The sequence below is a fragment of the Pararge aegeria genome, chromosome 13, assembly GCF_905163445.1.
Source record: "Pararge aegeria chromosome 13, ilParAegt1.1, whole genome shotgun sequence".
In the NCBI taxonomy this organism is placed as follows: domain Eukaryota; kingdom Metazoa; phylum Arthropoda; class Insecta; order Lepidoptera; family Nymphalidae; genus Pararge; species Pararge aegeria.
In genome coordinates, this window is record NC_053192.1 from 18,194,645 (window position 1) to 18,216,980 (window position 22,336).

At 37.1% G+C, this 22,336-nt stretch overlaps 1 protein-coding gene across 1 annotated transcript in view; it reads right to left on the bottom strand.

Moving 5' to 3' along the window:
• The window catches only part of LOC120629013 (metabotropic glutamate receptor 2-like), a 32,784-nt gene extending 17,170 nt beyond the window's left edge, over positions 1-15,614 (bottom strand). The window contains exons 1-6 of the mRNA XM_039897733.1: positions 15,361-15,614; positions 7,663-7,876; positions 6,050-6,192; positions 3,827-3,997; positions 2,829-2,973; positions 712-963 (exon numbers count right to left, since the gene is read on the bottom strand). Coding sequence (XP_039753667.1) covers positions 712-963; positions 2,829-2,973; positions 3,827-3,997; positions 6,050-6,192; positions 7,663-7,876; positions 15,361-15,453 — 1,018 coding nt within the window. The 5' untranslated portion in view covers positions 15,454-15,614. The remainder of the gene's footprint in view (positions 1-711; positions 964-2,828; positions 2,974-3,826; positions 3,998-6,049; positions 6,193-7,662; positions 7,877-15,360) is intronic.
• Positions 15,615-22,336: the final 6,722 nt, after the last annotated feature.

Below are 22,336 nucleotides of genomic sequence, written 5' to 3' on the forward strand. Positions count from 1 at the left end.
TATTTAAGATTAATTTAGAATTTACACTTTAAATTTTTTCATATCTTGATACCGAGGATGGTTTCGCTAACACGAGAAATAACCCTTTTTCGACATCATGGTCGCGCTTCTTGACATGAAAATGTTTTTTTTTTTAGCGCCGCTGTTTAAAATGAAAACCAATATAGTTTTCATGTCATTTGCACAGTTCCAACATACACAACAAAGAACTATTTCAAATTCTAAGTCGAAGATTGTAATATATTTTGATATTTGTAATGGACAGCCAAAGTTGCTCTCCAGGAGCTGGTACAAAATACGAAGTTGATAGAATACAAGTAAAAGGAAGATGAAGACTTAGAAACCTTAAGTGGCGATAGCCAACCCCTAACTTGGCGAATTAAATATCACTTGATTTAACGGTAAAGAAAAACAACGTGAGAAAACCTGCACGCCTGAGAGTTCTTGATAATGTTTTCAAAGACGTGTAAAGTGTATTGGACAAAGGTTTAATCACAGCTCTGAGATTCATGTTAATATCAGCTAGGGCTTTAAGTAGAATGTTTGAAAAAACATACAGGATTTGCAACTGTAAAACTCGTAGACAAGCCACGAGTTTGATATGGTAAAACGACTTCAAGATTGCGAGTGAGCAAATCTTGTGCTGAGACTACTTTAGCGAGTCGACAATGGGTTGATAACGATGAGGAACCTTATGAACGGGAAGATTACCGACAAACCAGGGGTTCCTCGGGTTGTTCTGCGGCGAGAGCGCCAGGAAGTATTCCTGGAAGCCCCTGACCGGGTTGGCCTGAGGCTGCACGCTGACCGTGCCCTCCACCACGGGCTCGTTGCCCGCCGCCACCAGCGCGCGCGCGCTCCAGCCGTCCGAGCCCACCCAGCTGAACGCGTGCGCCGCGCCGCGCCGCCTCGCCGCCGCCATCACGCCCGCCACCTCCTGGTCCGAGCCGAACACGATCACGCCTGGGACAGTACGCGCGATGAGGCAATGGTCGCTAAATTATCTGTTGAGTGGGGCAATCACTAAGTCTGTATTCGTTCTGTTCGAAAGCAATATACCCAACCTCTAATCAACTCTATCGTTCTGGAACTTAACAACTTATTTATTCAACTTTAATCAACCATCAAATCTTACTGTTGGGTCAATCTCACTTTCAATCATTGACAAATACATAACTGCTACTGATGTAAAAAGTAGCTTTCCGCTAGACCAAGACCTCAAACATACTAATCAAGTTAAATGTACTAGCCGCTAAACATTTAATTTGATTACTACGCTTGAGGTCTTGGAATATTTTTTATAATCATATACGTTTGGCTGGCTCGTTGGTCTATTGGTTTGCATATTTAACTACGGATCACGGTATCCTGGGTTTGAATCCCGGATTGAGCCAAAACCTATTAGGTATTGTGTTCTTTTATGTTAAAGAAATTTCAAATAAATTTAAGCTGTCGACCTCGATTATTATCACTAACTTGTGATTGGAGTAAATTGGTGGCTCTATATACTATGCTCTACAACTGTCTGGGGATATAGGACGCCTGCATACAGCCGTGGAACGTTAAAAGGCTGCGGATATATTTATACACAAAATTTCTGTGTCTTGAAGAGCAAGATAAAAGATCCCCGATATAAATACTAACATCAATTATGATAGTTATTTATATGGTTTATTTTATTTTCACTTTAATGAATCTCCTTCCTCCTTGGACCTAAGTGCAAAATTTGAGTAGGACAAGGCACGACGACGAACTTTCCGGATAGGTTCCAACAACTTTAGTGCACCCTTTCAACTACTGAAATTTTATCTGGTGAAAAATCTACAAAACATAAAAACAAATAATGCATATAGGAAACGTTCACATCAACAAAAATGTTTGAGTGAAACAGGAGTAAATGGTAGGATTTTATAGAAACGTAACAGAGTTATGTAACGCATAAAACTCGGTTTCGTATTGGTAAATCCTAACTAATATTTGTACAAGTAATGGTTGAAACTCTAGTGGTTACTTTGGTAAATATTGCACTGATTGGTAGTGAGTCGGGAGATTGGGAATTCCTTCTTGTATCTACGAATTATGTTTATTAAAGCGTCCTAAAATTGATTGAAGATCAAAGAAAGGTCCAACTCACGAAGCAGGTTATGACAATGTCCTAATCAATGTTTCGAGGCTAGATACATAATATAGAGAGAATTAGAAACTGCAGCGTAAACAATCACAAAGTACAAGTCAGTTTTTGCCCCTGAAAATAATTTGCTTATTTATTATGGGCCAATAGGCACTACAGATATAAAGAAAGATAAATACTAAATATTACAAATGGAAGACGTTTAGCATAGTATAAAGCCCACTTATAGGCTACACAGCACAGCTTAAAAACTGCAAAAACCAAAAAGTTATTTAAGTCAAAAATCTAAAATGTTTAAAATTAAAAATGTTAGAGACTGTTCCGTGAAGTGATTACATTTTAAGAACCATTCTACAACACCCATAGTAAAGCTTGGCAGCTAAAACAATTCCAACGAAATTCTGCATAGTTACAGCATACAAACCAGTAAAAATAACTGTTTACTGTATATGACTGTTTCCATGGTATTTTATGAAACAAAACAAACTCACACAGACAGAGTCAAGGAAACTGCAAGTGTAGCATCCTGTGCGTGTAACTATAGCACCCTTTAAATGCTGTCCGGAGTGAGAAGTGATTTTAGAATCACCGCCAATGTAAGACATATGAGAGACCAGGCCTTTGTCTATTAGTGGGGCTTTAATAGGCTTATGAACATGATCAGAAAATTATGCAATCTTTCTCATTTCGCACGTACCTCTAGCCCTCGGCCGTGACAGCAGCCTCTCCACTATCGCGTCATAGGCTTTCTCGTCTGCCGCGCCGGAGTCCTTGGCCAGGCGCTCCTTCACCGCGATGCAGATGTCATCTCGCTGAAGGAGAGTCTCCAATTCCTCAAAAGCCTGCATAAGCATATTGCGATTAGACATTTATTCAAATCATTTCATTGTGAAAAGTTTATATTTAACAAATACTACACACCGACTATGTTTGAAAGCAGAGTCTATGAAAAACTGGCCACAGTTACGATGGCCAAATAATTTTATAACAGAGCAGTAACTATATTTGCAGGTGAAAGTAGAGTTACTGATTCTTGCTAAGCATTGACATCACAAAATACAAAACTAAATCAATATTCTCGCATTGAGTGTCTACTGTTTATTCAAATCAAGTACGCACTTCTAAATCATGTTTTAATGGAAAAGCTACAGATTTAATGCAAACAATAATCTAATAAATTAAGCTTATATACCAAATGGAACGCTAAGAAGTGACATGACATTCCCATTGAAATATAATTTGTTTGTCGTTTATCGTTCCAGGTCTGTCATTCCAAATGTCTGCTTTGAATCAAGTGATGGGCCGAGTCGCACGTCCATCAGAATTACATGCTTAGGTCTTAATAATGAGAGACGTAGAACTACAAGCATTATCCTAATGTTGCAAAACATTAGGATTATACTTTCTATCTCGTGGCGAAAATAAAACCACTGCTAAAAATAATTCGTAGCAAAATTCTTGGTTCAAACAACCACGAGGCAACTAAATGAATGTAACGGGGAACGGGGAGCTTCCTCTGTGCTACTTCTACAACTACCCATCTGCCAAGGCGGCGTGGTGATAATAGGATACCCTCCGGTCGGAAGACGCCTTTAGTCCAGCAGTGGGCTGCTATAGGCTATTGATGAAGCTATTTTCTTAAATACAATTCTTAAATACACGAGTTACGTTAGTGAAGTGTAAAGCACATTGCACCTTAATACCATAGTTGGACTCCTCGTAGATGATGGACACGTAGCGCCAGCGCAGCCGCTTGACGATCTCCACCATGGCGCGCGCCTGGTGCAGGTCGGATGGGATGGTGCGCGTGAAGTACTCGAAGCGCGCCTTGTTGGATAGCTCGGGTGACGTAGAGAAGAACGACACCTGGCGGGAGGAGAGATTCGGCAGATTTAACACATAGCATAATGGATGCTGGGATCCCAAGGAATGGTGATCTTATTCTGGTACAAACAGAACCACAGTTTTCCAGAGAGATTTTGTAACTACGTGAGACTTATTATTGTGTTAGTTGGCATGCACACACAGGTTTAGTCTCCCTTCCCTCACTCTCATAGTCCGATGAGACGAAAGCTTCGACACGATTGGAAAGAAATCTGGCACCTCTCCGAGGCACCTTTCCAAACTCCTAGCTGCTACAATTTTGATAGAAAAATCCGATATTACTCATTGGCCCGACTGGAGGATGGAATTCAAGAGCGCCTGATCTCCAATCAAACATGCTCACCACTAGCCCAACGCGGCAACAAACTAGAAAGCGCAGCTTTGGAAGACCTCTGACTAGGTGGATCGACCCCATGAAACTAGTTATAGGGAACACGCGGTACAAGACAATGGAATTTTTAATCCCTGTAATAGGTCTTTAATTTTATAATGCCACCAGTGGAATTGGGTCGGTTGACGGACATGATCATTATGAACAAAGGGTCAGGGTAGCCCACTTATCCTTATTAGAACATAATATGCTAAATTGAAGCTTTGTAAAAGGAACCCTGGGCCCATAAGTAGGCAAGCGACTTTTACATATACATGTGAAGAAACTTGAGTACATGTAAAAGTCACTTGCTTATAATGTGAAGAAACTTGAGGAAGATTGTTATGCTGAACAAAGAGAACTTGAAAAATGTATTATATGAATAGAAAAGATTTATTCAATTTGTGTACTTACTAAGAATTGATATCAATAACTCAAGTAGGCGCAGATAGTAGAAACTTTTGTTTATTATGGAGACGTCTACTTATAATAAAAACTTTGTTGCCAACTGCTAAGAGAAAAACGCTAGTGATTCTTTTTTTATTATATAAGAGATTCTAGAGCCTCTAGATTTTTTAAAGTTTACCTGAAATTCGTTCTTAACTGAAGCATTGTGAAACTAAAGTCAAGAGAAATTCTTTTAATTCTGTTTCCGAGTTTATAGTCCTGTAGTTAAAGGTCCAAAAGAAACATTGCAATTGATTGAGCGTGTGTTTGACTCTATATGATAGTACTTCAGAGTAGTTACTATTATTTACGACACCAAAATCGCTGCGCGCCGATTCTAAAAAGTAAATAAATTATTCAGTCCATGAAATGCATTTTATTCGTGTGGGTTTTGAAAAACAACGGATTAAAAACAAATGTATTCTGCGCGTCTGTTCTGCTTCATTAGTATTCTACACACAGTTGGAATACACAAATTGAAAACAGTTTGAATGTTGGCTTAACTCTATAATAGGTTTATTTGACTGAGTTACTAAAGCTTGAATTTGTGCATGGATGCAACTTCGAGATATAGCCTCGCGTACATATAGGCGTAGTGCTACTCACGGTTCCAGTTCAAAATATTTAAGCTGGGGCTAAAAATCTGTTAAAATCTTTAGCGCCTAACCACACTCATCTGTGAGTTCGCAACCGCAACAGGGCGTAACGCGACTACAACTAGTGTTGTCAGATTACAGTCCGGGCACGCGCCTGGCATTGCACGATTCTGTGTAAATAAACTTGCTATAAAAAGAAAAATAAAATTCTCACTTCTTTACTAATATTATAACGCAACGAATCAACTTAACTTTGCATAGAGTTAGTTGAAAGAACGGAGAGTAACATATGCTTCTTTTTATCCCAGCAAAACTAGCGATTCCCACGATATTTAAAAAAAACGGACGAACAATGCAGTCAACAGCTAGTATTCTATAAAAATAAAAAGAAGTACAGTACAATCTTGAGCACCCCTATCTAACGCTACAAAGGGACCTAAAATGTCGGTGCGCGTTAACGACACACTATCCCCTCAAGAAAAAAGTTCAAACACGTTCTTGCACCGTGCCGGAACCGTAAGCTCGTAGATATTAAAGTAGGGATCCCACGGGACTTACGTTAATCCAAGATCAGGTGCGACCGCATAAGCCTATTTTTACCGTAGTATTCTGCTGCCCTACCTGAGGAATCTTAAACAGTCGTAGAAGATTAGCGACTTGGACGGAAGTGACGGATGACGCTGCGCCCACCACTCCAGAGATGACCTTCCGCACTGCTGTCGCGTTGCAGCCATACTCTTCGTCATCTATGTTGCTGATGGAACCTGAAGGAACATTTATATTGGTTCACAGTTTCTTTAATATGGAATTTTTACCATTTTCAATATCAAGTCTTGTTGGAAGTTTATTACTTACATAATTTCTATTTTTAAAATATATATTGTGGACCAAGACGAATCTAATTGTAAGTGGGAAACCATTGTGTATAAAAATAGCAACGCTTTGCCTGGAACACTTCCTACAATGTGCCGCCTGTGTCCATCAACCCGCGGCGTGGGTAGAACTTATGTGGATGTTATAACACCAGCGCCCACGCTCTAAGGCTCTGACTACAACATTTATACTATGGTGTCTAGCGACAGAAATAAGCATGGAGGTACTTCCCCGGACGAGCTTCGTCACAAAAAGATTCATTACGATTTGATCTATATGTATAAACCTCTTAATTTAAGACCAAAACTGCCCCGGTTGCGTATACATAGACGAATTATTATCTTTGATGTGTTTATGTTCTAATGGTTATTGCTAAAACTTTACCATTGATTCAATAAATTGCTGAAACAAATATCGTATTTTTTTATCATTGCCACATAATATTTTATGACGCGTTCTATCATATGAATCGCTGCTGTACGCTGTAAACCCTCAGACTTTTATTGAGTGCATTAAAACTTTACAAAGCTACTCAAACTTAAAACAGTGCTTTAAATTAAAGAAAAGTTTGTAGACAGAGATTTAAAAAAATATGCATTGTTCTAGATGTTTTTTACAGTCAGCAATCTAACTTGAGAAGTTTGCGCATTTTCCAGGAATTAATTAGCATTGCACTAATGCCTTAGGTAGGGTACAAACGGATCACCAAAAAACTGTTACTTCGAAGGATTGTTATTTAAATTCCTGCTTAGTAATTAGCATTGTTGCAATGTGGGTCTATCGGTATTCTACAAAATATATTACTGAGTGTGCTTAGAAACTATAAAATCTAGTCCCCTCCACACCTATTTGCATCGTTCCGGATCCCTTGGACACAAACTAAGCGTGTACGCAACACAAATATCTAGAATTCCATTTTCTTCAATATATTTGTTTTTTTTCCTTAACCATAATAATAATTAATTAATATTAGGTAGCTTGGATAAAAAGTTATAAGAAAACGTCATGCCGTTTGTCGCGACGTCTTTACTTTTAACTCTGTTCATCTCGAATTGATTCACGGTATTTTGGCGTTGTATTTAATACCAGTGTCAATGGAACTTAAACCAGAATAACTAAAAATAATATTAGTTCAAAAGTCACTACTGGTCACGTGTGTTCTTCAATCAGGGACATAATTGGAGCTGTTATTTTTAAAAGGTCAGCCAAGTGTTGGTTATAGTAGTAGCTTCTTGCGCCATGCCTATCTCTGCCGCTAAGCTGCATTGCTGTGCTCCGGTCTGAAGAGCATGATTGCCAGAGTTCCGCCTCAGTTCGATGGCGACAGGCGACTGGATGGACCGGATGCCTTAGAGGATCACCTTTGATGAAGTCCAGCGCCATCTCCAGGCCGCGCGTGTCGCTGTCGCAGTCGTCCAGCACCAGCGCCCCCAGCCGCACGCCCGCGGGCAGCAGGCCGGCGCGGGCTGCCTCGTCCAGCGCGAACAGCATGGCCTCCAGCGCCTGCACGCCGCCCTGCGCCATGAGCGGCCCGCAGCGCGCCGCGCCGCCGCCGCCCGCCGCGCGCCCGTGCACCTGCCGGCACGCAGCGCCCGTGCTCACCTCGCACCCAGGGTTCCCTTGATCCGACCAGGTGGACAATTTCCCCCACAATGTGGAGGATATTATCGTGTAATGTCTGCGCAACCACAGGTGCATTATCTAATCTCACACTTGCATAGTCCGATAGCGGCATTTGTTGATGGAGAAAGGAATAAAAAAATAGATATCATTATTACCATCATCATCAATAGCCTAACAGTCCACAGCTGGACAGTGGTAAAGTGGCACAGAGGACGCTGCTGCCGATTTGCGGGGAAGTTACCCTTAGTCGCCTCGGATGACACCGGCGGCGGGAAGAGAAGGGATGTGATTACTGTATTCTGATCTGCCTTCACCACACGGCGTTATCATAGTCAATATAAATCAACTGATCTTTCTTTTGATATAAAGGTGCTTCTTAATATACATGAGAACGACCTTAAGAGAAAACCATTTTACCATTTCTCGTATTTACCAACAATTAGGTATAAAACTGAGACATATACTTGAACTTTTTGCATGCTTTTGAACGTTTACATTGCCATAGATGTCTGTGATCTGTTACACTTAATTTGATTTGATCTAAGAAAATCCAAAGGTTATGCATTTAAGACACAAAGTCTAAGAGACGATCTACATGTATAGACTCAATTTTAGGTCTTTTTCTTCTTTTCTCGTTTGGAAATAAAATTAGAACCGGTAATAACCAATTGGGAGCAGACAAAGTTGCGTGGGTCAGTTAGTGAATGATTAAATTCATATACTTTTATAGTTTGCTAGAAACAAGCAGAATAATAAAACTCGTTTAACAAAGCAACATCTGCAATACGCTCTAAAAAAAACAAATAATAACATAGTTGGTAAAAAGTTTATGAATAAATTGACTTCATTAACTGTTTTTATTGGTGAAGAAAAGTAAACATTCCACCTTCTTCCAACGTGCCCTAATTAGTGTTCCTTCGCTGATATATCCGTCGAATAATTGTTTCACCTTCCAACTGACGCCCCCACAAGATTTAATCACGTCGCGGATCAAAGGAGAGTTTTCTTGCAAACAAAGTAATTTATACTTAAGTCACTGCGACTAACGAAGGATAAGAAGTGTAATTCTTAAAATTAGATAAGATTAGACAGAGTTTAAATTATACGCTTGTTTAGAAAAGCGGTAAGCATGTTAGACTACGAACTACGAGGCTCTGGGATCGATTTCTGGGTCAGGATATTAGTTGAGTATTAATTATTTATAAATAAATATTGAGGGCTTTGGAAATGGAAAGCAGCTTACAATAATTTAACTCTTATTTGATTTTAGTGTATTAAATTCACTTTACCGAATGCCTTATTTTCCTGGCCCTGTCTCCGTACTTGGTTGTCCTGAACCGTCCGTGTTACCGAATGTTAAAACAAGTAAAAACAGTTTTACAATATTACGGTGAGGAATTGGATTTGGTGGATACTACAATATTTCTGGGAATAACGTTAGATGTTAAACTGCAATGGATAGTTTAAAAATACAACTTAGCTCTGTAGCATATGCAGTTAAAAAGATTCGTCATATGACAGATATAGAAACTTCTAGGCTTGTGTATTTTAATTACTTTCACAGCATTACACCTAATTATGTATGCGGTATAGCGGATGATATTGATTCTTTTTTCTCACTGCACGGCCGTGAGTATAATAAATAATAAAATGGACACAAGAAAGTCATTAAGGGATAAATTTGAAGAAGTTAAAATAGTGACGGTTACGTCCATATAAATAAAACACTATTTAAAAAGAAAATGGACTGTAACAATATGAATATTAGAAGTAAAATAATCTCGCAAAAATTGGTAATTCTTTCAAGGGGAATTGTATACTATAATTTCTTCTAGTTTAAGTATATAAATTGCAATCTTATAAAATATTTTTTATAATAATATATTTTATATTATTAAAGATAATTTAAATGAAAAAAAATCTTAGGTATAAACTGCTCTAACTTTATAGCCTATAGCCTGGATAGTTTGTTGTGGGCTCTTCTTAGCCTAGGGCGCGTTAGGAATCCTCGTAGCTTAAGGTTCAAGTTGGCGAACGTAGTTATCACCTCACAATTATTATGTAAAATTAATGCTCCATAAGTGCCTGTGATAGGCTGACATGAATAAGGAATTTCTGAATTTGAATAGGCTTCAGACATGGGTCTCATTTTCATCAAAACCTCCCAGCCTTCTCAGGTTGTAGACCTCTCTGGCACAGTAGTGAGTGCTGTAGTCATATAAGCGGAAGGTGCCAGCTTTGATCCCTAGGAAGGGCCATTTGAGAACTTATAATTTCTGTCTGTCTTAGAATTAGGTCTGGTCTGGTTTTGTGGATAGCTTCAACCGTGGCTAGTTACCGACCAGTAGTTAAGCCATTTAGCGTTTCATTTCGATGTCACTTAGAAATCGATTTGAGGTATAGGTGTAATATTACTCCCTAACAGGTAAACCCGCTACTACCGTTGACTGGTATCATTATGGTTAAAATGCAGTCAAGGGCTAAATTGTATAAGAATAAAAAAAAAACTCCGTCTAAATCTTGTTGCTATTACTTATAGCACCCTCGCGGACACATAATTTCCAAACCCTTGAAATCACATAAATGCCAACACACAAACATAAAAAAAGCACTTCATACGTAGTTAACAAAATAATTAAGATTTAGATGCATTTTATTAAATGGTAATTACAAAACCGTTTAGCGAAACTTCAACGTGAAACACAAAGAAGTCCCAGAACTTTTTAATTGATTAGAACTTAGAGCATAACGCGGTGGCGTAGTAAAAAATATAAAAGCCGCGAGACTTTTAAATGCTACGGGAATTTTGTCAAGGGTATCTTTTAATGGATGAAAATAATAATTTGTAAGACCGCTTTCAACCTCGTTACCAGTCTCAGGGTTAAAATATCAAAGTGAAGCAAGAATTTTTGACTAAAATCACCGTCTAATCAAAAAATGCTGAAGGTCTCAATTCGTTTCTTTATTTTCAACCGACTTAAAAAAAAGGTGAAGGTTCTGAATTTGAATTTGAATTTGAATTTCTCAACTCGACTATATGTTTTTTTTATATATATATTTTTTACTCGATTACTCCTGCAATTATAAAGCGATTTTGACGATTCATTTTTTTGTTTGGTACGTTATATTATACTTCAGACGAAAGTTTTATTGACGGGATCCTATACAAATTGAGGAAACTCTTCAAATATACACACATCAATAACAATTTCCGTGGTGCATCTTTCGAAGAGCACAATATAGAACTTATGATGCAGACCATGGATGGCAACTCGAAAAATACAACAATTAATATTACACGATTTAGAGATTATGGCTGCTAAGCAATTTATATTAAATTAAACGAGCTGATGGTTATGTGTTGGGAGAACTCCTCAATTATGATATTGAACGTGTAAGTGAAAACCGAAATAATACTTTACAGGCTTTAGGGTTACATTGTGTACTGTCTCTGAAACTTATGTATGAATCCCAAGGCCTAATAGGTTTTGAGTAAATCACTGCCATAGTTTTTACTGAAGGAAATCAGAAACAAATCAGGAATGCAAAATTTAAATCATCTGACTCCTGTCACTTTATGAAGTGCCTACGTACTCGTAGGTACTATGCGCGTGTTGGACTTTTATCTTCAATAGGGTTTTCATAAGTAAACACTTAGAATGTTTTGAATATGGAAAAATAAATATTTTTAATATTTTAACACCTTGGAACCCAACGCCCATTGCTACTTCAGCTTCGCGACTCGCTGAGCTATGTCGGCAAATCTTCTCATTTCTGACTGCCTATTTCCATCAACCGCTGAGTGACTCTGAGCCTTCTTATGAGGCCCATATTAGCGAGCACGTCTCACATCCGTAAGTGATCACAAGCAACACGCACTGTTCGAAGACTTTGGTCTTCAGGCACTGAGGGATTCTTATGCATCCTTCAACATTATTTCGTAATTTTGTTACACGTTGTATAGCGCCCTGGCTTTGGCAACATTTCGTACAAGGTTATGAGCAGTTGATATTTGACTATTGTAACTTAGATATAATTGCAAACCTACTCACTAAAATGCGTGTGAATTTTTTTTTTACAGAGTCGGTTCTTTTTTTTTCAAAACATTTTTGAAGTTAAACTATACAAGAGGTGATTTGATAATTAAATATTCCAATCGACTTGATAATGTTATTTCACGGTCACGTTAGTCAGAAGGAGAATGAAGATATAATGTAAACAGAAGTAGAAGAACACCTTTACATAGTATATCTAATACTCGCGTTTATTACGGTTTTATACAAATGCCGTCGGAACCGTTTTTTTCCTGTTACTCTTCGTCCTGTCGACTAACTCTGTGCCAAAAAATACAGTTGGTCGGTTGCTTCGTTAGGATGTAAACGAAGGACAAACATACACTGTGGTATTTCTAAAATGCACAAGTGTCACGCATGAAGGGGGAAGGGGCGCTGGGGGACCACGCCACTTCAAATGTTACGCAGAAGTGTGTGTGAGTGCAATGGCGTTAAAATGACTAATTGCGTACAATTGTCTACAAGATTATCCTTAAATAGCGAAAACTACACAGATAATCCTAATCACGCCTCAAGAATTTTACTTAAAAAAAATTAAAGTTTTGGCTTCATTATCTGTTACAGAGTTCCCTTCAAATTTTTTTTTTAAATATCTTCAGGATTTCAAGTTTTACAGTTTTTTTTAAAGTATAGCAATAGATTTTCGAGTTGAATAACCAAAGTTTAAAATAAAATTATTTAAACTTATTACACTAAAAGCATACGGATCGCCCGTTGTAAATAAAATATGCAAACAAATTTCCATGAAAATGGCGAATTTCTCCCAATTAAAACGACAAGCTGATTTTATTTTGTAACAAAACCAAACCTGTCAGCCAATTTTTGCTAATTATTTGTGTTTGGGTATATTTTTATTTTAACGCTTGTATCTTACCCTGTCTAACTTATGAATCTGATATCGGGGCTCTAAATATAAATCACAGTACGAAACTTGTAAATTGTCTGAGAGTAATGAAAAAAGTATGATACGAAAACAAACAATATTAATCGATATTTAAAGCAAGACAGACAAAATCAGGCAAGGCAGGCCAATTTTTACAGATGAAGACCGTATACAAGATGTGAAGACGAAATTAAAAAACCGCGGGACCAAACTGACGCAGAGTTACGCACGATAGAAAACAGTGGTGGTATCAACGAAATAAAATTGATGTAATAAATTTTTATGATAACTGTAATATAATGTATTGTAAATATTTGTTTCTTTTAATATTTATTTCTAATAAACTAATATTCAAATTATTTCAGTTAATGAAATGAAATAAAAGCTATTTTTATATTTTATTTTTATTATCAGCAACACTTTTAACAATCATTTTATTTATTACTACTAGTGATTTCCCACGACCTTGCCCGCATGTTACTTCTGATAAGTTATTAGTTGTTAGTTATTTTTCCCACTCAAACTTTCACTGCTCTACACACTGACGTGAGTGACTCTTCACAATATTCCCCTACATTGCACCACCCGTTTTCGTTATAATTGCGTTTCCGAACAAATAGTCTCCTCAGGTATATTATTAAATATAGATACATAACATTATAGATTTTATTTCAAAGTCTAGGTATGAACATTATTCTAGATCGACGAAATAATAAATTAGATCCAAATGTTACTCTTCCTTAAAAAGTTTATCGTTCAGTTGGTTCCTTTAAACATTTATGAGGACCTGATTAAGATTTCTAGCTTTAATTTTTTAATTCCAGCGGCTCCCATCGAATCGTTTGATGTAGTCTGTCCACCTTGTTAGGGGCCGACAAACAACAATACTAACTACTACACGTACTAAACTAACGCTATTTATATATATACTAACTGACCCGCGCAACTTCTTCTGCATAAAATCGGTTATTATCCGTTTTAATATCTTAAATAAACCAAGAACCTAATTGCAGCGCCACCTACCGATTCCGTTTTATTTCCAAACTATATAATACGCGGCCGCGTGACTCTCGGCATTTTTCTTGCTTTCAGCATTTCTATACTCTTCGTAAGTTCTAAAGACATTCGTTTTAGATACATAATCAATTTTAATTATAAAACTATTTATTTGGATAAGAGTTAATATCATTTATCGGTATATACTATTTAAATTCAGTTTTTAAATAGTAGATATAAGCAGACGTTTTTTTGAGGAATTTATAATTAATTTGCTATAATCCGCTAAAAGTAGGAGTTGCTGATATCCGGTGCGTGAGTGTGCATTTCGGAAAATCTCTTTGGTGTGGAGTATAAGATTGAAGAAATTGTAAATTGCATCGTACAGATTAATTTGCCCACTTTACTCGGATTTATAGCTAATTAAGCTTAAAATTCATTGTATTCAGTTGTTGTTTTATGTTATATATAACAATTGTATTATCACGTTAACTTTAAAAGCAGGTAGAAAACATGCTTAGAATATTCTGTTTTAAAATGTACAAAATAAACGAAAACACGCAAATGCGATTTTCACGTCGTATTTCAGATAGTCATGACCTTTTTACAGCGTTCTCACGGTCGCCGTAAAATGCTTCATGAAGAGTTATGTTTCCACATAACTCTTTATATTTTACCGTTTCATCAAATCGCGATTCGTGACAGCACTGATATGAGTCACGGTGAGTGATGCAAAAAATATTGTGAAGCATTTGATGTGGATTAAATCAGCAAGTACTGACATATGGCCGCCCGTCCAACAGTTTTAGTGCGAATTCAACTGCACAAAGGTTTCGATTTTTTTTATTTCATTGCAAGATTCTTAAGGTAGGTAAAAATATCATAGGAGCTGATTAAAAAAAATCGCAGAGAATTTAAGCCAATTACGAAAAGGAAAATATACGAAAATAACTAACTATAAATGTGAAGTGGTGATAGCCTAGTGATAAGGGCTAAGGCCCTTTCGGAAGGACCGAGGTTTATCCCCGAAAGGCATCTGTAAGTTCCAGAGTAATGTGCATATTTCATTTAAACGATTAAATTATCGTATGCTTTAACGATGAAGGAAATCATCGTCAAAAAACTGGCTTGCCTGAGAGTACTTTATAACGTTTTCAAAGTTGTGTACAGTCTGTCATCCCTCGTGGTGGACTGCAGTTTTCTCATTCTGAAACCCGTGCTCTGTAGTGGGCTAATATTGATGATGTTGATGAACAGTGAGATAAATTCTACAACCGGATCCTCAATTAGGCAATTAATTGCACTGAAAACCTCTCAGCTGAGTTAGGTAGTAAATTTATTGCTGTGGGCTGGATCTGGATAACGAGATGAGATACCGTATGCCTGACATATATCTCATAATATAAAGGTAGTGTTAAATCCCCTTTGGCTTATGAAATATTCACTGTTATATCAAATACTAAGGAGGGAACCGGATAACTTACCATCATTAGTCCACCAAGAATAATGTCCCCTTCAAGTACCGCCGCATGTTTTACAGGCCACACACTCTCATTTTCAGCTTTCTTCTTATTCATTAACTCACTTTCATCATTTCTACTACCCTCACTATTATTAACAATTATATTTTTAGTCTGTGGTTTAATGGTCACTACACTTTTAAATTTGCGCGACACCTTATTTAATTTTTTTGGGTTTCTACCACTTTTTACTTGATGAGATCTGTCGTTAGTAATAACTGTCTTGTCAACCTCAATTTTAGGATTTTCTGTTCTATTCACTAAAATGTTACTCATAATGTTAACGGTTTTATTAGCTATTACTGAATTATTAGAATTGTTTTGTTTAATTACTTGCACAAATAATTCTCCACTAATATTACTATTACTAATATTTGTGGTTTCATAGCTATTGATATTTTCAATTGTTTTATATGTCGATGTATCTTGTCGAGAATTAACTGTTGTACTAGTAACTGTAGATTCAGACACAGAAATTTCTTCGAAGATTTCATTTTTTTTGTCAAAGCTATTCGCAGCTTGAGAGATAGCTAGTTGTCTTTCTTCAAGTATATCATTGGAGTAAAGAGGTGACGCACTTGGTTGAGGTTTATGCTCTTTTTTGAGTCGGTTTTTCTTTTTGAACATTTTCGTTAGATCGTAGGTACCAATTAGAGGATGAGATTCGCGCTTATAGCGAAAGTCACTCGCTGTGCCATAATAGTCTTCAGCTTCCAAGTATCCCATATTTGATAAAATAATGGTCGTATTGGTTGAGTTTGAATAAGTGCTGGTCAGTAAGAGATGCTGAGCTCCGTGGTGCGATGTGGCAGTTGCCAGCAGCAGTATGGCAAGCACGGTTCGATAAACCATGGTCACCCTCGCATCGCTGTCTATCTAGTGAACTTTATCTTGTGTAAATTTTACTATTTAAATTATCAAGTACATTGGTATCTCTTAGATAAATTGTCATTTGGTAATTATTATTTTGAACTCTCTCTATGTTTTCATCAAAAAAATTGCTTTGATTAATTAATTACGGTTGAATGTCGATAGAGTATTATACAAAGAGCTTATTTAATGCGTAATGTAATTATCAGCTTGATAAGTATTTGACGAATTTTAATGTTTGACCTGTACAACACAACACTTTTAAAAATAATCATTTTAATAGTTATTTACTTGCTATTATTTAAAACTTTACATTTATCTTCTAGCAAGTTATTTACTTTAAATATTTTTAAGCTTGTCTTTATATTTTTATCATTCAATGATAATAGACATTAAAATATATATAACGTACACTTAATAGTTTTTAACAACATAATTTTAAGTAAAACTTTAGTATTAGGTACATAGTCACCTTCCCTTATCACTTTTTCAACTTTGCACACATTTCACTATTTGACACACTTCGATAACTTATTCTAGTTGTCGACGCGATTTTACAACATATTGTTTATTTATTCCTATTCTATATTACGGAATATAATTATTAAGAACCTAAATATCAAATTAATTTAAAACACTTTAACACGGTAACATTGCAAGTAAAACTTTATTTTAGCGATGTGTGTAGGGCGGCGCGCCGGAGCCGGGCGCGCGGCTTGGGCGGACGGGAGACGTGGACTGCCGGAGACTGCCGGAGGCTGTCTGATGCTGCTCGTTAGGTGATTTGAGATTTTTAATCTCGTGTGTACTAATCTCATTGACTCCTTACGTGTCCTATATCGGATATGGTTGATTGTTTTTTCCCATAAGATCTAATAGTTATGCTTCGTTAATTAAAAAGCCTCTATTAGTTTAATTTACTATCGTAGGAAGTACATATTATGTACACGTGATAATTTTTAGGTCCTGGTTTCGATATCTGGCATTTTCATGAAATTATATTATTCGCTGGAGATTATTATCAGCTAGTAGCTCCAATCCATATCCTTCAAATGGGAAATTGAATTTATATATTTATATCAACCATAACCCTAATGGAGCTGGGACAAAATTCTTATTCCGTTGGTCCTGTGGCGTGGTAATCTCGTTTTAGTACCAAAATTTCGAGAAAAGGGTGAACCGCCCAATCCTAATAGGATGGGCAGTGTTCGGAAAACTTCTAGAAATTCTTTCGTCCGAAATCTCTCAGTGCCCCAAAACCAAAGTCTTCGAACAGTGTTCGAACGTGTTGCCAGTGATGACTTACGGATCGGAAGCGTGGTCGCTTACTATATGAAGGCTCAGAGTCTTTCAGCGGGCGATGGACAGAGCTATGCTATTTCATTTTTAGTTTTTTAACCTTCAATTTAACTTAACAAAAGTGTAGGTTCTTAATTCTGCGATTTTTAAGCTATCAATTTAACAGTTGGGTTCGAGCAAAAAATGTATTGTTAATATTGATGTCTGTTATATTTTCCTTTCTCGTTACCAACGCAACGATGCAGTTTGTAATTTAAGTTAACGGCTCAGTTTTCAAAGTCGATTAATGGAACTCTTGAAGCTCGCATCGTTAGCGATTACAGATTAATCACGATTTAGAACTCAACCATGTTTCCAAAAGCTTATATAGATATATATCCCTGCCTTAGCTATTATATTCCCAGTATATTTCAGGGCGTGGTGTTCGTTGACCTAACTTATATTGAGAAATAGTTAAAACGAGAGACAGTTATGAGTTGCCATAAAATTGTCTCGTTACACATAAGTAGGATAAAGGCAAAGTCTGAGCAAAGTCAAAGTACGCTCTATAAATTTCAGCCGCAGACCTTTCCACACCTATACCAGCAGTTGTAACACTGTGTCTACTTAAATACTTGTCTGATTGAAACTTGGGTGCCGATTTGATATTTGTTCTGAACTAGAATTCCGAGTGAAATTTCAAGGTTGTGTTTAAGCACATACTTACAAAGAGAAGAATGATATCAGGTAGAAAGGAGGGCAAAGAGATATCTATGTTTTATATCTAATACAAATAGTGCATTTGTGATTCAGTTGTCAAGGTCAGACTAAGGATTGCAAGGAGCTAATAATTTTAATATGAGTAATTGTAACTAAAGTTACATGCAACCTGAAAATAAATAAACCTAAGAAGTTTAAGTTCTTCAAAATCATATAGTCAACAACAAACATTTCTATAATCAAATCAGCCTACAGTTGGCACTTGATGAACGTACAGTCTACTCGTAAATCAAAATTTAAGGGGTTCCAAGAAGAAGAAGAAAAAGCACACAATACAGTTGGAACTTTAAATATTATATTACACGCTGCTGTATGGGTTCATGCACTGTGAGCGCTCAAACCCAAGACGTCAATCGAACATCAACGCGCCTTTGCACCGACAAAGCCACAGCACTATATATAGCGCTTTTTATCCTTACCAATCCCTACGGCTATTACAAAGTAATTCTGGCAACACTTTATATCGTCTCTCTCCAACCATATTAACATCACAACCACACGAAATTCGGTATATGGGTATGTTATAAAAATAATTATTTAAATCGGTTTACGTTTGATGGAGTTATAGTGTAAAATCGTTAAACCGTTTCACCCCCTCTCTTAGGGAAACAGTCCTGAATATCGGGATAAAAAGTACCCTATCTCCTACCTCGTAGTATGAACTCCAATCATGCAAAGTTTTATTTTAATCCATTCAGTAGCTTTAGACATCTCTAGGTTTAAAGCTACCGAATGGATTCAAAAATGGATACTGTCTGACTGATAGACAGACAGGTGGCCAGACAAAAATAAAAAAAAAGTTTTGGCTGCAGTATCCAAATTATAGAGTGCCCTGCGAAAATAACATTTTGCAATATACAGAACTTGATCCGTTTCAGTTTAATTATGAGTATAGTTATTAGATAAAGCTAAATAGTTCGTTTTTTGTTTGAAGGCGCTGATCTATAGAACTTGGCACCTTTCAGATATTATTAATATAAGCTACAATCCTTAGGAGTCACCAAAAAGAAAGAGTCATAAAAGAGTAAGCATCTTGGCCACGAGATATTCGCACCGCAATAGTTGGAAATGTTGAGTTGAGTTACCAAACCGTTAGCGACAACAAGGTATTAACGCCGCCGGGGGTTTAATGTTGGACAGGATAACTTATGAGTCGCGGGGAACCGCTTTTAATAACATTTTGACTAGCCGCGCTCCACGGTGTTACCCGCAGAGAATAAATCATTAGGTGTCTTCGTTAGGACGTGAATGAATAAGAATATATGGTGTAAAATTAGCTAACCTAACTAGTTCGACTAACTCCATGACTAAAATAAAGTGGTTAGCGCGTGAAGTGAGGACAAACAAACGAACAACACACTTTCGCATTGTTAATATTGGTATGGAGTAGTATATATTAATGTAGGCTTTTTAGTCAGTCACGGATATGAGAGGGAGTGAAAGTTTGGATGAGTATGTAATTAAAAAAAAAACTATTGTTCAATTAGCGTTGTGTGTGTATGTGTGTTAAAGTAGCGTTTAAGTTGTATGCGGATAAAGTCGCGGGGGACCTCTAGTGTAGAATATATATTCACGGTTAGTTAGAAAAGGGATGCCGATGAGGTATTTTTAATGAAAAACTTTTCCAATACATCTCTTTGATCACTTGTACCTATTGCGGGAAGTCATTTTGATCTATAGACATAATATATTACCCCGTAAGTTTTATACTCCTTCAGGAAAATGTCGGCTGATGGGTGCAGTCAGCTCACCCAGCTTTCTGATTCCAACGCTGTGGGTTCGATTTCCTCAACTGAAAATGTTTGGGTGACGAACATGAATTTGACAGCCGGTTGGCGCAGTGGGCAGCGACCCTGCTTTCTGCGTCCAAGGTCGTGGGTTCGATTCCCACAACTGGAAAAATGTTAGTTTGATGAACATGAACGTTTTTCAGTGTCTGGGTGTTTATCTGTATCCGTATTTAACTAATTATATAAATCATCGCCCTAGCGTGGTGATTATGGACACGCCCGCCCGTCGGGAGAGGCCTTTCATTTTTTATTTCATTCATCTAATGATGCGGTCAATGAAGCCAGCGGGCTAACTAGTTAGGGGTTTGTCACTAATTGGTTTCTACCGGAGAGCTAAATCTAATCGTTATTAACTAGCCACGATCTAAGCCTCCCGACTCCCAGCAGACCAGTAAACATTAAAACAATGCACACACGAACGCGTCTGAACGTGATGCAATTATAATTCATTTAGTTCAATAGTAGGTAAGTATATGGTTGTCAATTTTATTAAGTTTGTTTCACATCACACACGAGATATGCAATCACTTTTCTAAATAGACAGCTGAGTGAGGCGTGCACCGTGGCGTGGGCGCCATTAGCTCTCATTAGGGGAATATTAAACAGGAACTATTGATCTATGCGGCTGGCGGTAAATAGGTCGCGAGATGGACGATTATTTTATCACCCCACGCTTTCACAAGCAGCCGGTTTTTATTCACTTATAACTTTTTTAACTTACAAAAAGGCGGGGGCTTTTACTATCCATTGAGCATAATTTACTTAATTCGCTCATTGTACCCATATCATGGACTCTCGCAAAGTTTCTGCTTATATATATTGGATATACGTTACCAGGCGTTAGTTTGCGGAATTCTATGGAATTAATTTCATATTATGAAAACTAAGCTTAATTAGCGAACAGCTGGAGAATCGGTGTGGTGCTATTTATAAGGTACATAACAATTTTTAATTGTGAAATTAACATCTCCTGGGGATGCTCCGGTGTCGGAGTGAAACGTACGTAGACGGTACATTGAAGACCTGTTTGGTGTGGAGTATAAAGATTGAAGAAATTAAGCTTAGATTTCTTTATATGTTGCTTCTGTCTTCGAATTTATAATGCGGACTACTTCAAGAATTTATAATGCGGAGCTCTCTGTAGTTACTTCGGTATAAAATAATAATTGTGCTTCGCGGTTTCAGTTTCACGTTAAGATACAACTAGCTGTTCCCTGCAGATTCACATCCGCATAAACTAAGGAACGCAGCGTTATGCGTCTACAACCTTCTCCAATAAATCAGCTACCTTATGAAACTAATGATAACCACAATAAATAATGACTGCAAGTAGTGTGTACTCTAGTAGTAGCACCACATATTGGACGATAGGCTGGGTAAGCAAAGTTGATCCAAGTCAGTAAATGAATGGGTGCCCAACTATGGAAAATTTAAACATAATTAGGCATCCATTAGTCCCAGCTTCTATCACTTATCACTAGCAAAGAAAAGTAATTGTTAAAGGAAGAGTCGATAAATTGCATTGTAGTTGACTCATATGCAGAAGCGTGGAAAATTTCTAACTTATTTAATTCAGTCCTAGCAGTATATGCTTCTTAAATCTGGCCACACTATGTACTTATTATCGTTTGCTGCTGCCTGCTGAAGAGTTCCGTTCTCTTTCTCCGAATATATTTATCAGATCTATACGCAATTAAGTCAAAACTGAACTCAAGATACAAACTTCCAAGTTCAAAATAAATATTAAAATTGGTTAACATTCATTCAGTAGTTTAGACCTGACGCGCGGTCCAGATTTAGACAGACTGGCTAAATTGATTGTCAGTACCAACAGTCATACTTGACGTTTCAAAAGTGCTTTTATTAGTTATTAGTTTATTACTTGAAATAAACGCATTTTGTATTTGAGCCTTGTTTGTGAAATATTTAAATAGGTCAAACCTACTCGTACTTTTATAAACGAGCTAGCACATTTATTTCAAATCGAATCTGTAGTTCCTGAGATTAGCTTAATCAAACATACTCACCCAGTGTTTGTGTAGTAAGATCGAATTTAACCTACGGATTGTGGACAGTTTTATAGAAAATACGTATGCACTTTGAGAAGGTTTAATTGCGACTTTCACATTCGTTTGTCACATGATTTAGTCGGACGGTTGTGCGTGTGTGCGGTTTGTGTCTATGTATGAGGTTTGTGTGTTTAAGCTTGAAGTACGACAGAG